This window comes from Puntigrus tetrazona, chromosome 16, assembly GCF_018831695.1.
Source record: "Puntigrus tetrazona isolate hp1 chromosome 16, ASM1883169v1, whole genome shotgun sequence".
Classification (NCBI taxonomy): Eukaryota; Metazoa; Chordata; class Actinopteri; order Cypriniformes; family Cyprinidae; genus Puntigrus; species Puntigrus tetrazona.
Window position 1 is genome coordinate 3,977,195 of NC_056714.1, and position 15,552 is coordinate 3,992,746.

Sequence of the window (15,552 nt, forward strand, 5' to 3'; positions counted from 1 at the left end):
CAGTCCAATCAGTGAGAGAAAAGCAGGTTTGTAAATCCCACTCTGCTTCGTTAGTCCATCTTTTTACAGTCCTAAGAACAGGTTTAGCTGATTTCAGCTTTTGCCTGTAGGTCAGTATGAGATGGACCAAACAGTGATCAGAAAGTCCCAGGGCAGCTCGTTGGACGGAATGATAAGCATCCTTTATTACAGTGTAGCAGTGATCCAGTATGTTACGGTCTCTGGTTGGACAGGTCAATATCATCAAGTGTGGTCTAAAGTGCAGGCGATTACCACATTTTCATTGTTCTTACTGTGAGTCAACACTAATTAGACATGATAGTCTTATCACACATGTAAAAATTTAGCATCTGGACAGTTTGACCAGCAGCAGCACTGCCTCCACCCCCAGCTTCACCAGCACTTTCATCCCCATCATCAGCACCTTCACCCCCAGCAGCAACAGCAGCACCAAAAATCCCCGGCTTCATTGTCAAAAAAAAAAAAGAGTACATGTCCAGCAGCAAGTAACGGTGACTTACACACTATGGCATCAAAATAAATCAAAAGAACTTGCTGGTTCATATCAACTAATGTCACAGACAAAGGGTAGCAGATATTACAGCAAAGTGGAATCTAACATGCCAATGCATTGATGCCAAAAATGGCATCTTTGCCACTGATAAGTCATTCTTTAAGCCTTGCTGTCCTATACATGGTAAAAAAAAAACATGCAGTGGAAAAAAATAATGTGTGAATTGGATGAACGCAGCACAAATCCTGGATTTGCAGTGAGAAGTCGCATTGTTCCTTTTAAGTGCATTCATTTCAAGTCATTGCTCTTCTGTTCCCAGTCAGACATTACACCCATCGTTATAGTTGAGGAAGTACTAATAGAAATGATTACTTGTAGATTCCTCTTCAGGAACTCAAGCTACTTAGATGACGCCATAAGATGGGCGAGACATCAGGGGCGGATGATGTCCTTGGCCAGGAAGCATATAAGCACTTGGAGTGCAGCCGGCTTCAGCTTTAGCTTTTTGTCATTCAGTGATGCGCTCTGTGTGTGTATGTTAGTCTTTGGTAAGCTGTCTTCTTAATTACTTTTTACGAGTGTAGACGAGGGCAAGAGCTGACAGCTGGTTATTCCTCTCCCAAACTACTCTACTTTACTGCATGCAGTCTAGGTTTTGTCTGCTTGTGAGCAAGCACTGCGTATGCTTAGCTCTCGCAGTGGTCTCTTTGAGCAAAAAGTGTAACGCTCTGACCTGTAAGGAGGTGAATCAAAACCTGTAAATGCAATAAGACTAATCTGAGAGGGGATATTCAAAGGAACAAAAGGACTTCAAAAAGAGAGTAAACAACACCACCCTGGGGACTGTTGTGTTTATGACACCCTCCTCACCTCTGCTCTTCCTGCTTCCCCTCCTTTTGCCCAAAATTCTTGGCTTAAAGTTCATTAGGAATAAGGCATTATATGTCATGTGTCTTGTGAGCCTGTTTTTCTTCACTTTCATGTTTGGTCAGTAATCACTTATATTATGGAAAAAATTAAGATCTTGGGAGAACTGTGTTCTGTTGAGAAGGGGGTGTGTCCTCCTTTTGGGTCTCTGAAAGTGTTCCAACCAGGTGTGACCCTGGAGCACAGGAACCTAAACACAAAAGGTTTTTACAACTAAATTTGGGATCTCTTTGTCTGGTCTGAGTATATAAGGAAAGTGACAAAACACAACAAGGCGCGATTCTGTAGCCAGATCGGCCCGTAGTGTGGTGTGTGTACACCATACTATATACTTTTCTAAAGACCAGGTATAATGACCTTTTAAATTTGTTTGTTTTATTTTGATCAGACCATACAAGTAAATAGCGGCTTATTTTCCCTTTTTTTTTTTTTTTTTGTCATGGATTCCCCTTATGATGACCCAAATTTCCTCATCCTCCTGCTGGAGCAGGAGGATCACTCTCTCAAGGGTTATACGAAGGACTTCCTCGCCCTCCCAAAAGACTCACACTACCCAGACAGCTTCCTGTGCTCACTTTACTTCCGAGAACTTGACAACTCCACACGAGTGAAGCTGTCCAGGAATGGCCCTTGAGAGAGCATCGCCGCGTACATCGAGTGGGTGCTGCTGTTGTGCAATTCGCCTATGACTGTTCAGCCCATGTACTACGACACCAGCCCCACTCCTGATCCAGAGCCCAGCCCATCATCTTCCCGCGTCGCAGAGCCCCAGCCTGAGCCCACCGATGGCGCATTCACGGAGTCTGGCACGACCACGGAACCATCGTCTAAGAGAGTGACAAAGCCGTGGAGCATAACTGGACCCGAGCCGACTGCGACAGACCAGGTGCGTGCGTGTGCAAACTAGTGCAAACAGTGCAAAGACAAAATTAGTGCAAGGCAAAGACATAATTAGTGCAAGAACACAAAATACAAACAACAATAAATATGAGGTTCACAACAATAAATATGACGTGCAAGAATGCTTATGGGACAGGAAGGCCATTCAGGTGTGGTTATTGAGGAGTCTGATGGCTTGTGGGAAGAAACTGTTCAGCATTCTGGTTGTGAGGGCCCGACTGCTCCGGTACCTTTTTCCAGATGGAAGGAGGGTGAATAATGTGTGTGAGGGGTGTGTGGGGTCCTGTACTATATTGTGGGCTTTGCGGATGCAGCGTGTGGTGTAGACAGTCAACAGGTGCTAATATTCCCCAAGAGTATAGCTGCAATGAGTTCATGAATTTCTTTACTTCTAAGATTGATACCATCAGAGATAAAATTGTAACTATGCAGCCGTCAACTACAGTTTCACATCAGATAGTGAGCTTTAGATCCGATGAGGAAAAATTACACTCTTTCTCTATTATAGGAGAAGAAGACTTGTACAAACATGTTAAATCATCTAAACCAGCAACAAGTATGTTAGACCCTATTCCATCTAAACTATTAAAAGATTTGCTTCCAGAAGTCATAGATCCTATTTTGAACATTATTAATTCATCATTGTCATTAGGATATGTTCCCAAAACCTTCAAACTGGCTGTAGTTAAGCCTCTTATTAAGAAACCACATCTTGATCCCAAAGACTTAGTAAATTACAAACCAATCTCTAATCTCCCTTTTCTGTCAAAGATACTAGAAGAGGTAGTATCCTCACAACTGTATTCCTTTTTAGAAAAAAATGGTGCCTGTGAGGATTTCCAATCAGGTTTTAGACCATACCATAGTACTGAGACTGCTCTCATTAGAGTTACTAATGACCTGCTTTTATCATCGGGTCGTGGTTTTATCTTGTTATTAGTGCTATTAGATCTTAGCGCAGCATTCAATACTATCGATCACAACATTCTCTTGGATAGACTAGAAAACTATGTTGGCATTAGAGGAAGCGCCTTAGCATGGTTTAAATCATATCTATCTGACCGCTATCAGTTTGTAGCATTAAATGAGGAGGTATCATATCAATCACAAGTGAAATATGGAGTTCCTCAAGGCTCAGTGCTAGGACCGTTACTTTTCAACCTGTACATGTTACCTCTGGGAGATATTATCAGGAGTCACGGTGTTAGCTTTCACTGCTATGCTGATGATACTCAGCTCTATATTTCAGCGCAGCCTGGTGATACACACCAAATTGAGAATCTAACATAGTCGATATAAAAAGCTGGATGATGAGTAACTTCATAATGCTAAATTCTGAAAAAACAGAGGTGCTAATAATTGGACCTAAAAACCCCACATATAATAATCTAGAACACAGCCTATAACTTGATGGCTGCTCTGTTAATTCTTCATCATCAGTTAGGAACCTAGGTGTGCTGTTTGACAGCAATCTTTCCTTCAAAAATCATGTTTCTAGCATCTGTAAAACTGCGTTTTTCCATCTTAAAAATATATCTAAATTACGACCTATGCTTTCAACCCTTTAATGCAGAAATATTAATTCATGCGTTTATGACCTCGAGGTTAGATTATTGTAGTGCTTTATTGGGTGGTTGTTCTGCATGCTTAATAAACAAACTTCAGCTAGTCCAAAACGCAGCAGCTAGAGTCCTTACTAGAACTAGGAAGTATGATCACATTAGCCCGGTTCTGTCAACACTGCACTGGCTCCCTATCAAACATCGGATAGATTTTAAAATCTTATTAATTACCTATAAAGCCCTGAATTGTTTAGCTCCTCAATACTTGAGCGAGCTCTTATCACATTATAGTCCTGCACGTCTGCTACGTTCTCAAAACTCTGGCCATTTGATAATACCTAGAATATCAAAATCAACTGCGGGCGGCAGATCCTTTTCCTATCTAGCACCTAAACTCTGGAACAATCTCCCTAACTCTGTTCGGGAAGCAGACACACTCTGCCAGTTTAAATCTAGATTAAAGACACATCTTTTTAACTTAGCCTACACATAACACACCAACACACTTTTTATTATTCAAATCCGTTAAAGGATTTTTAGGCTGCATTACTTAGATTTGCTGGAACCGGGAACACTACTCCTAAAATACGATGTACTTGTGACATTGTAAAAAGAATGGCATCTACGCTAATATTAGTCCTGTCTCTTTCTCAATCTGTTTTCACAGTTTGTATCCAGACTAGATGGTGGATCAGCACACAGAGATTATGTTCACCAGAGACCAGAAAACCTAGATGCACCCGTTGACAGATCACCAGATCCTGATGCACACACACACACACACACTAAGTCATTTACACTATCTGACACAGCTGCGTTTAAAATTGAACTGGAAGTTAAGTGCTGGGCGTCCAGTCAGAGAAGAACTGGCCCCAACTGAGTCTGGTTTCTCCCAAGTTTTTTTTTCTCCATTCTGTATGCATGGGGTATTGTTTCCTTGCCGCTGTCGCCTCTGGCTTGCTTGGTTGGGGACACTTAACTTCTAGTGATTTAACGTCGAATTGATTACAGAGACCGTCTCTGCATTTAATAAGAAATTGGTCACTCTCGTCATTATACATCCCTGTCATTGTACTCTTCTACATTATACTGTACAGTGCTTTGATGCAACCTGTGTTGTTAAAAGCGCTATATAAATAAAAATGATGAAAATGATTAGATGTCCGTGATAGAGGGCAGAGAGACTCCAATGATCTTTTCAGCTGTCCTCACTATCCTTTGGAAGGTCTTGCGATCCGATACGGTGCAATTCTCAAACTGCACAGGACGCTCTCAATGGTCCCCCTATGGGTGGAGGGAGATGAGCTTTCCTCAGCCTCCTCAAGAAGTAGAGCACCAAATTACTTGGTGTTCATCTGGCGGTTCATCTGCTGGGCTTTCTTGGTGATGGAGCTGGTGTTGAGTGACCAGGTGAAGTTATCCGCCAGATGAACACCAAGTAATTTGGTGCTCTTGACGGTCTCCACTTTGGACCCGTCGATGGACAGCAGAGAATGGTCACTCTTTGCTCGCTTGAAGTCAACAATCATCTCCTTTGTCTTGTCGACGTTCAGAGATAGATTGTTGGCTCTACACCAAGTTGTGAGCTGCTGCACCTCATCTCTGTATGTTGATTCCTATTCAGCCGTCCTGTTTGTCCGCTGGTTCCGCCCAGCTGCCCTATTTGCCCGCTGGTTCTGCCCAGCCATCCTGTTTGCCTGCTGGTTTCGCCCAGTCGTCCTGAATGCCTGCCTCAAGAGCGCACCCTAGAGACTGTTCCTCAAAAGCTCCGTCCAGTGCCCATGCCACATGCGCTCCCTCCAGTGCCCACGCCTCGTGCGCTGCCTCAAGTTTATCCACCTTCACACCCTCCCACCCTTGTCACACGCCGTCAAAGGTTCCCAGCAGCCCCTGCACTCATCCTGAGCTCACGGGTCTGCCAATCTCCTTCGCTGTCTCCATCGCCGATCCCTCCCCTCACCGTCCTGCCTCCAAGTCCCGGACTCTACCTCGGCTCGTAGACTCGTCGGCTCCCCCTAGGCTCCTAGCTCCCTCCTCTCCACCGTGGTCCGTCAGTCCACCAGCTCCACCAGGCTCCATCGTCCCTCCTTAGACCATCCGTCACCTCGGGATTCCTCTCCTCCAGCTTTGCCTCATCCGTCCATCCCTCCGGCTCTGTCAGGCTCCTCCTTCCCTCCGGCTTCACCTCAGTCCTCTGTCGCTCCGTCTCCGCATCGGTCGCCGAAGCCTGCGGCGTTGCCAAGGTCCTCCTGCGCCTCAGCGTCACCCTGGCTCTTTGACCCTCTGCCTCAGTCTCCTCCACCACCTACTCCGTTGCCGTCGGTCTGCCCCATGTAGTCAATGGCTGATCCTCCTCCATGGCTCCTGCCTCTGTCGGCTCCACCGTGGCTCATCATGGCTGGGCTCTGGATCTCCTTCTGCTCCGGACTCCTCCTGTTTCCTCCCTCCGTCTGCACCTCCTTGGACTCCTGTCTGTCTACCCCCTCCTGGGGACCGTTCTCCACCGGAACCTCCTCCGAAGCTCCCGTTTGTTTTGTTTTTTCGGTGCAAGGACGCACCTTCCGGGAGGGGGCGATATGTCACGTCTCTGGACTGTGTTATTGTTTTTGTCTCGTGCCATGTGCTCTCTGTGCCCTACCTTCCGTTCGTGTTAATTGTATTATTGTCTTCAGCCGTGTCTTGTTAATTTAGTGATTTACGTTGTATATTTAAGCCCTGTGTGTTTGTCTTCAGTTTGTCCGATCGTCAAGGTCCTTACGTGTGGTTAATGTTCTGCCTGCCTGCCTGCCTGCTTGTATATATTTATCTTGCCCATTAAGAAGATTAAATATAAGTTTATTTTACTTGTCATGTGCTCCTTCCCGCTAAACCACAACCGTGACATGGAGCCACAAGAACTTTAAGCTTTGACTTTTTAAGTCAAAATGAAACACAAAATCATTCTGCAAAAAGGTAATATTTCATTACACAATTACTGAACTATTATTATATTATTATAACAGGATTTAGTATATTCATTCTGTCATGTAGCTAATAGAAACAAGACTGAAGCCCGTCTAACTGCCCCGATGTTTCTATTAGCCCACCACCACCTCCCCTCACCCCATCTGAGGAGCTGGCTCTGTTGCTTAATAAAGGGCGACCAGTGGTTGCTGGCATTCCAGGGGGCAGTTCATCGCACACACCATGCACCACAAGTGATGGTGAAAAAATTGTGAAATGTAAGTTTACCTCTATGATTTGTTTGAATTTTTTGTGCTAATAAATCTCTGTCGCTTTGTCACGTTTCCGTGGTTTCTCGGGAGAGAGAGAAGTACTCGAGAATCGAAATAAACTTAAACAGATTTAATCTTAAACTGGAAAAATAAATATACAAGGGCAGGTAGGCAGAACAAAAACCACGAATAGACCTCGGGAAAAGACACTGAGTAACATAGTAACGTTGCGTAACGTTGACGATCCGACAAACGTGAACACAAAACACAGGGCTTAAATACACAAAGAAATTAACTAAATTAACGAGACACAGCTGAAGACAATTAAGCAATTAAACACGAAGGGAAGGCAGGGCACAGATAGCACGTGGCTCAAGACAAAAAACAATAACAAAGTCCAGAGATGTGACACACTTAATGGCTTTTTGAACAAGATTAAATTTTTATGTAGGATTATTTTATGCATATGATGGATAGGCTACTGTGATCTTAGACTGACATGTTAGTCTTTTTATGTATTTTCTTTCATAATATTGAGAATTTTATGGCTTGTGTGTTCTTATAGATGCTGATGGACGGATTGTATTATTGGACCCTCCAGAAAGAACACAGTCTGTCACTGTTGTAAGTGATTTAATGTCAGGTACCTTTAGTTACTTTTAGGTAATTTTTTTTGCCAGATAATGTATACTTGAATATTTCTCCTGTAGGATGAAGATCTGCTGTGACAGAAGTGGACAATGCTGGTAGATCCACTGAGGTATGATGCATACCATTATAATGTATTGCCCCTTTTTGCATTATACTAACAAACTGTCATTGTCCTTTCACAGTACATACCTAGGGATTTGCCCACAGATGAGGGTCCTTCAACCTCAGCACACAATCTAAGCAGGGTAACAATTTGTGTCCAGGTGTCCATATTTTAATTATATTGTCTGACCAAACAATCTCATTTATTTTTTCTACCTTCCTAGTTGCCAGCAAAGGAGCTGTATAAGGTCCATCTTCAAAAACAAATAAGAAAAAGTGACATGGACCTTATACAGCTTCAAAAATGGAAGAGAAAAGGCTCCACGTTAAAAAAGCAGCACTTGAAATTGAATTACTGGAGCATCGCCTTAAGGTGAGAACTTGTCTGAATATTAATCTGTTGCATGTTAAAAGTGTTGTGTGTGTGTGTGTGTGTGTGTGTGTGTGTGTGTGTGTGTGTGTGTGTGTGTGTGTGTGTGTGAAAATATTATTGTTTTTCAGGAAATAAAGAAATAAACTGCCTGGCAGACCAGTGCAGAAAAACTAATAAAAGTAATTTTGACAGATCCTGTCTCTCAAAAGTCTTCCGTCTCTGTTGGCCTGTAAAATCTGTAGGTGTTCCTCTAGGCCATCTTCCTCAATACAAGGAGGGTTGCTCTCTCCTCTTATAGTGGCAATATTGTAAAGCACAACACAAGCCACTATAATGTCGTATGCCCTCTCTGGACTAACTCGGAGCCCACGCAGACACTGAAACCGAGATTTGAGGATCCCTGTAGTCATTGGCCCATGTTCGGCTGTGAGCCAGGTTAAACCGTGTCTGTGATCCAGCCTCAGGTTCAGGATAGGGTGTCATTAAATAGGGCAGACAAGGGTATCTCTGTCCCCCAGCAAGTAACCATTGTACTGTCCTGTAATGATTGAAGTGTACAACACAAATATAGTAAAAAGGAAAAAAAATGTGTATAAAGCTGAAATGTCTGGCATAATGATGATTCGCTGAAAATTCTGGCATCATGCACAGATCCTGGCCATTTTGTCTCGACATTGGTAATGATTTGGGTTGTCTCACATATTACCTAGTTAGTGGAAAAAGTAATGACTTTAATGATTTTAAGAAGAGAAAAAGTTAAGTTGTTACATGCACATTGATACTATGAATAGATTTCCTATTAACATAGTCTCCCTCATTTATTGATGAGGGAGCTTTAATAGGAATGTGAGTGCCATCAATGCACCCAATTATATTTGGAAACCCAGAAACAAAAAGTTATGGAAGTATGAAGTGTGTGTGCACATAATGAATACATGTATAGATATAAATAATATGACTAAATATTAAATATGCATCATAGATTTTACTACAAAGGACAAACCTGCCACTTTGTGGAATTTGTCTTTAATAACAAGCAGAGGTTTATGGCCAGGGAATTGTACAAACGTGGGTAAGAACTGTTTAAGTGCCAGACATACTGTACGAACGGCTCTACACACAGTTGCCTTACCCACATGCTCTGAATCACCCACACTGTACAAAAAGTGGCCAGACGCAAAAAACCTAATTGCTAAACGCAGAACCACGGTTTGTCACATTTGAGATATGCGGTTTTAAAAGACGTGTTAAATAAACTAACAAATCTTTTGAAAAACGATAACGCTCTTTCAAATATTCATTAGGGCATGCAAACACATCGATACGTGGTCTTATACCTTCAGGAGAGTCAGTTGCTATGGTTACATACATACCCAGAAAGTTACCTCCGTTTTTGGAACCGAAAATCCACGAACTTACCCTTAAACATACCCAGGTATGTCACATAACCTGCTTTCTGAAATACCCCCTTGGACTAGCCCAGATGTGTCGTGAGTGTGTTCTGGCCTAACAAGGTCTCTAAGCGACACCAAGACTCCTAATGAACGAAACTAGGAAGTATTATAGTTAATTAATGACCCAAATTTAATCACAACTAGAGGGATCAGCGGTTACATTTAAATAAATATAACTAAAATCACGAAAGATTGGAGTCAGATAAAATTATGTATAAGATCAGTACTACAATTGGAAATGCAAAAGATTAATAAATATCAGTGATTTTCAAAAAGTCGCAAGGAAAAGACCAAATGCACATTAACCTTCGACCAGGGTCTCTGGATTCCGTTCTTCAGGAAAAGGGGGACACTTACAGTTTCAAAGTCATTTCAATATGTAAAACAAAAGTATTTCAAATTCGGTGATAAACCTCACAAACTTTTAGTTTGAAAACTTCTGAACGAGCATCTGAATGAGCAATACATAAAATTAAGTCAGACACAGGAGGACTTCTTACTTCCCCCAGGGACATAAATAATAGGTTTCAATTGTTTTATGAAAAGCTGTATTCGTCAAAAGGAATTATATATCATATAGCCATGGCTCAGTTTTTAGATCAACAGAACCTTCCCACATTAGATCTAGAAATTGAACAAATTCAAGAATTGGGCACAGAAATTACTCTTATCAGATACTATAAGCTCTCTAAAAAATGGTTAAACTTTAGGGCCAGATGGATTCTGTAATGAGTTTTATAAAGCCTGTAATAAATTACTCTCACCCTATTTAACTAGGGTTTATAGACAAGCATTTATGGATCAGATTCTGCTGCCCTCTCTAAATGAGACTATTATTGCTGTAATCCCAAAGAAAAGAAGGGACCCAGAACAGTTGGGTTCCTATAGGCCAGTCTTACTTTTAAATTTGGATCAAAAAATACTGACAAAAATTCTGGCACAGAGGTGCAGAGCATAGTTAGTAATCTGGTCCACCCAGATCAAAATGGCTTCATACCAAAACGTAGCTCTTTTTCCAATTTTAGACGTCTCTTTAACATTATGTATTCTTGTAGAAGCTTGCAACACGATCTAGCCATTCTGTCATTAGACACAGAGAAGGCATTTGATCAGATTGAGTGGCCTAATCTATTTGCTGTGTTAAAGAAATGTAATCTTAGAGATAACTTTATTCCATGGATTAAATTGATTTACTCCAGTCCATGTGCAAGAATTCTCACAAATCAAACTATGTCTCCATATTTTTATTTGCATAGAGGTACAAGACAGGGATGTCCACTGTCACTGATGTTGTTTACTTTAGCAATTGAGCCATTAGCTGAGGCCATCAGGACACAAACTGGGATTAAAGGGTATAAAACTTGCAAGACTGATAATCAACTAGCTTTATATGCAGATGATATGATCTTGTTTATTACTGAACCTAAGAATAGCATTCCAAATATTCTTAATTTGTTGAATCACTATGGTACATTTGCAGGATACAATGATATTTGGGACAAAAGTGTGTTGATGCCAGTTTCTGTTAAAGACTCCTCCTGGCTCAAGCAATTGCCTTTTTACAATACAATTTACATACTTGGGAATTGAGGTGTCAAAACAGTCTTAGCTGAAGCCAATGTGGCAGGAGGAGCCAAGATTCTTTTTATAGTGCATTATTGTTGCATCAGCTATAAAAACGGGAATGTATGCGCTGTTTGAGGTGTGTTGCCTGACGAACCGCAGCGCCGTTAATGCGCTTCCGTCATTTCCCCGGAACTAAACTGGAGCATGTGAGCTGAGACGTGATTCAAGTACTGGTCTTGAACCAATGCTCCTTGCTGCTGGGCCACCTGCGGGTGTTCTCAGAAGCACTTAAATGGTGGAGAAGCTGTGGTAACCAGACACGGTTACCGAACTTTTTTTTTGCCTGCATTGACTTTGAAGTCTACTCGTATCAGTGGTTAAAACCTAAATTCCTTCGGTCTGTTAAGTGACGGTCCATAAACTGCACTGCAGTCACCTTTTTGCTTCATCAACGGTTGCAGTGCTGTCCTGTTTCCAGATTTTTTTGGTTTACTTTTTTTGTTTGTTTTTTCGTGTATCTTCATCTTTTGAAGTTGAATTGATTTTCCTTATTTGTTTTCAGTTTTGATCTGTTTATTTGAACTGACTTCCTTTTAATCCTGATCATGTGACCTATATGGTCAAATTGTGTTTTGTTTGTTTGTTTTGATTTCTTTTTGTACTCCATTCTCTTGATTGGTTGTGTTGGTAATTCTACTTAATTCTTACTTACTTAAGTTACTGACCTGCATTCTCTTTCTCATGACAGGGCCTGAGCACCAGGGCAGAGAATTTCTTTTAGGTGGTGGTATCTTCCTCACAGTGTGCAGTGATCACCTCCCCGTGTGTGTGTGAGTGTGCCCGTGTGTTTACACAGTGAAGTGCAGTCACCACCAAGTGGTGTGGTCTGTCCTCCTTATTTTTTGGTAAGCTCCAGCCCAGGGGCCCTTGATTCACACCTTGACTTTTAGAAGTGTCTTGTGCAGGCCCAAACAACCTTCAAGACCATTTTAAGTCTGGTTTTACCCAAGATTTGTCAATAAAAATGTTTTATGACCCAATTCTTTGACTCTTAATTGGTGGTACGAATCTGTGTTTGCCTGTTTTAGGTGGTTTATTTCAATTCTTTGGGTGAAATTCCCATAGTCGGGGTAAGATTTGAGTGTTAGTCCCCTTTCATCCTGGGGAAGTTTGATCTTTCCTGCCACCTGATTCCATCCACACCGCCACACCAACATTCAACCCTTGCTGTTGTTCCCTTTGTCTGAAATTATAAAGCCCATAGGATTTCTTAACACCACCTATGCAAATCTAAAGCACAGGGAGGGCTTGCCTTGCCTAATTTTCTCTATTATTATTGGGCTGCGAACCTCAGGGGATTCACTACCGTCTAAACTATTGGAGTTTAAATTCCACTCAGCACTAATACTAAGGAGGCTCTGCGCGAGCTGTACAAAGCTATTAGCGAGCTACAGAATGCTCACCCCGATGGACTGTTTATCATCACCGAAGATTTCAATCACACAAATCTAAAAAACAGTGCTCCCTATCAACATGTGGACTTTGCTACGAGAGGACCGAACACGCTGGATCTTGTTTACACAAACATTCCCGGTGCGTATCGTGCAGAGCCCAACCCCCCACCTCGGCTACTCAGACCACATCTCTGTTATGTTGATTCCAGCATACAGACCACTCATCAGATGCTCTAAACCGGTTCTGGAACAGATTAAAACCTGGCCAGCAGAATCCATCTCTGCTCTTCAGGACTGTTTTGAGTGTGCTGACTGGGAAATATTTAGGGAGGCTGCAACCAACGGCGATTCCATTGACTTGGAGGAGTACACATCATCAGTGACAGGCTACATCGAGAAGTGCCTTGATAATGGGACCGACTCCAAGACCATCACCACACGTTCCAACCAGAAGCCGCGGATGAACGCTAACGTGCACCCTCTCCTGAAGGAGCGAGACTTCGCCTTCAGAGCAAAGGACCGGGCGGCCCTGAAAACAGCGAGGGCCAAACTGTCCCGAGCTATCAGAGAAGCAAAGCGTGCTTATGCTAAAAGAATCCACAGCCACTTCCAGAACAGCAGTGACTCATGGCGCTTATGGCAGAGCATTCAAGCGATCACCAACTACAAGACAACTTCACCTGTCTGTGATGGTGACGCCTCCCTACCAGATGCGCTGAATGACTTCTATGCACATTTTGAGGCACAGAATAAGACAACGGTGAGGAAGTCCACACCTCACACTAACAACCCAGTACTCTGCTTCACCACAGCTGACGTGAGGAAAAAACTTAACCCAACAAGTCTGCTGGACCGGACAACATTCCAGGCAGAGTAATAAAGGAGTGTGCAGAGCAGCTAGGTGATGTCTTCACTTATATCTTCAACAGCTCTCTGAGCAGCTTTGTCATTCTGACGTGCCTCAAAACAACAACAATTGTTCCGGTGCCTAAGAAGTCTGTGGTTTCCTGCCTCAATGACTATCGTCCCGTCGCAATCACACCAATTGTGATGAAATGCTTTGAGAGGCTTGTCATGAGACACATCAAGTCAGAGCTACCACCCTCACTTGACCCACTAGAGTTTGAGTATCGTTCAAACCGCTCACGGACGGACGATGCTATCACCACAACCTCCAACGCTCCCTCTCACATCTAGGCTCAAAAGGAAACTACGTCCGAATGCTGTTCATTGACTTCAGTTCAGCATTCAACACCATCATCCCTCAGCAGCTTATAGAGAAGCTGAGCCTGCTGGGCCTAAACACCTCTCTCTGTAACTAGATCCTGGACTTTCTGACAGGCAGACCTCAGTCAGTCCGGATCGGGAACAGCATCTCCAGCACCACCCCACTGAACACTGGAGCTCCTCAGGGCTGTGTGCTCAGTCCACTGCTGATCACTTTGCTGACTCACAACTTTGCAGCGATGCACAGCTCCAATCACATAATCAAGTTTGATGATGACACGACCGCGGTGGGTCTCATCAGCAAGAACGACGAGTCAGCATACAGAGATGAAGTGCAGCAGCTCACAACTTGGTGTAGAGCCAACAATCTATCTCTGAACATCGACAAGACAAAAGGAGATTGTTGACTTCAAACGAGCAAAGAGTGACCATTCTCCGCTGTCCATCAATGGATCCAGGGTGGAGACCGTCAAGAGCACCGAATTCCTTGGTGTTCATCTGGTGGACAACTTCACCTGGTCACTCAACACCAGCTCCATCACCAAAAAAGCCCAGCAGCGCCTGTACTTCCTGAGGAGGCTGAGGAAAGCTCACCTCCCTCCACCCATTCTGACTATGTTTTATATCGGGATCACTGAGAGCATCCTGTGCAGCTGCATCACTGCCTGGTTTGGGAATTGCACCGTATCGGATCGCAAGACCCTCCAGAGGATAGTGAGGACAGCTGAATAGATCATTGGAGTCTCTCTGCCCTCTATCATAGACATTTACACCACACGCTGCATCCGCAAAGCCCACAATATAGCACAGGACCCCACACATCCTTCACACACATTATTCACCCTCCTGCCATCTGGAAAGACGTACCGGAGCATTCAGGCACTCACAACCAGACTGCTGAACAGTTTCTTCCCACAAGCCATCAGACTCCTCAATAATCACACCTGAATGGTCTTCCTGTTCCATAGGCATTTTTGCACTTCATATTTATTGTTGTGAACCTCATATTTATTGTTGTTTGTATTTTGTGTTCTTGCACTGATTTTGTCTAGTTAGCACACTGGGTTTTGCACTCTACTTCCTTGCTGTTTGCACTAGTCTGCACACTTTGCACTTTATGTGGCTAAGACACTGTCTTAGCTCAGTATGTGAGTTTTTTTGTATTGTGTGTGACTTTATGTAGCACCAGGTCCAGGAGAAACATTGTCTCATTTCACTATGTACTGCACAGCTATATGTAGTTGAAATGTCAATAAAAAGCCACTTGACTTGACATTAAACGCGCATGGGAAGAAGAACTTGCAGTAGAAATTTAAATGAAATTTGTGAAGAAAGTCTTGAAGTGGTCCACGGATGTTCTACCAATGCAAGACATTGTCTCATTCAATTTAAAGTGCTCCACAGGCTTCATTATTCTAAATCAAAACTACATCAGATATTTCCGGACGTGTCTCCATTGTGTGATAAATCCAACCTCCATCATGTCTCATAACTTTGTTTTATGACCCAAATAAGTTTTTGGTGCAAAATATTCCAAGTCTTTCCAATACAATGGATGTTTCTATTGAACCTAACCCAGTATTAATTTGGTGTTTCTAAAGAAATTT

The 15,552-nt window shown here is 42.8% G+C and overlaps 1 protein-coding gene and 1 pseudogene across 1 annotated transcript; one reads left to right on the forward strand and one right to left on the reverse strand.

The window, feature by feature from the left end:
• Positions 1-1,880: 1,880 nt before the first annotated feature.
• On the forward strand, positions 1,881-5,903 carry LOC122360348 (vegetative cell wall protein gp1-like). Its single transcript, XM_043260871.1, has 3 exons — positions 1,881-2,048; positions 2,139-2,335; positions 5,528-5,903. The coding sequence occupies exons 1-3, from the start codon at positions 1,881-1,883 to the stop codon at positions 5,901-5,903; spliced, it is 741 nt and encodes a 246-aa protein (XP_043116806.1).
• Positions 5,904-6,750: 847 nt separating this feature from the next.
• Positions 6,751-9,615, reverse strand: LOC122360349 (annotated as a pseudogene).
• Between the last annotated feature and the right edge of the window lie 5,937 nt (positions 9,616-15,552).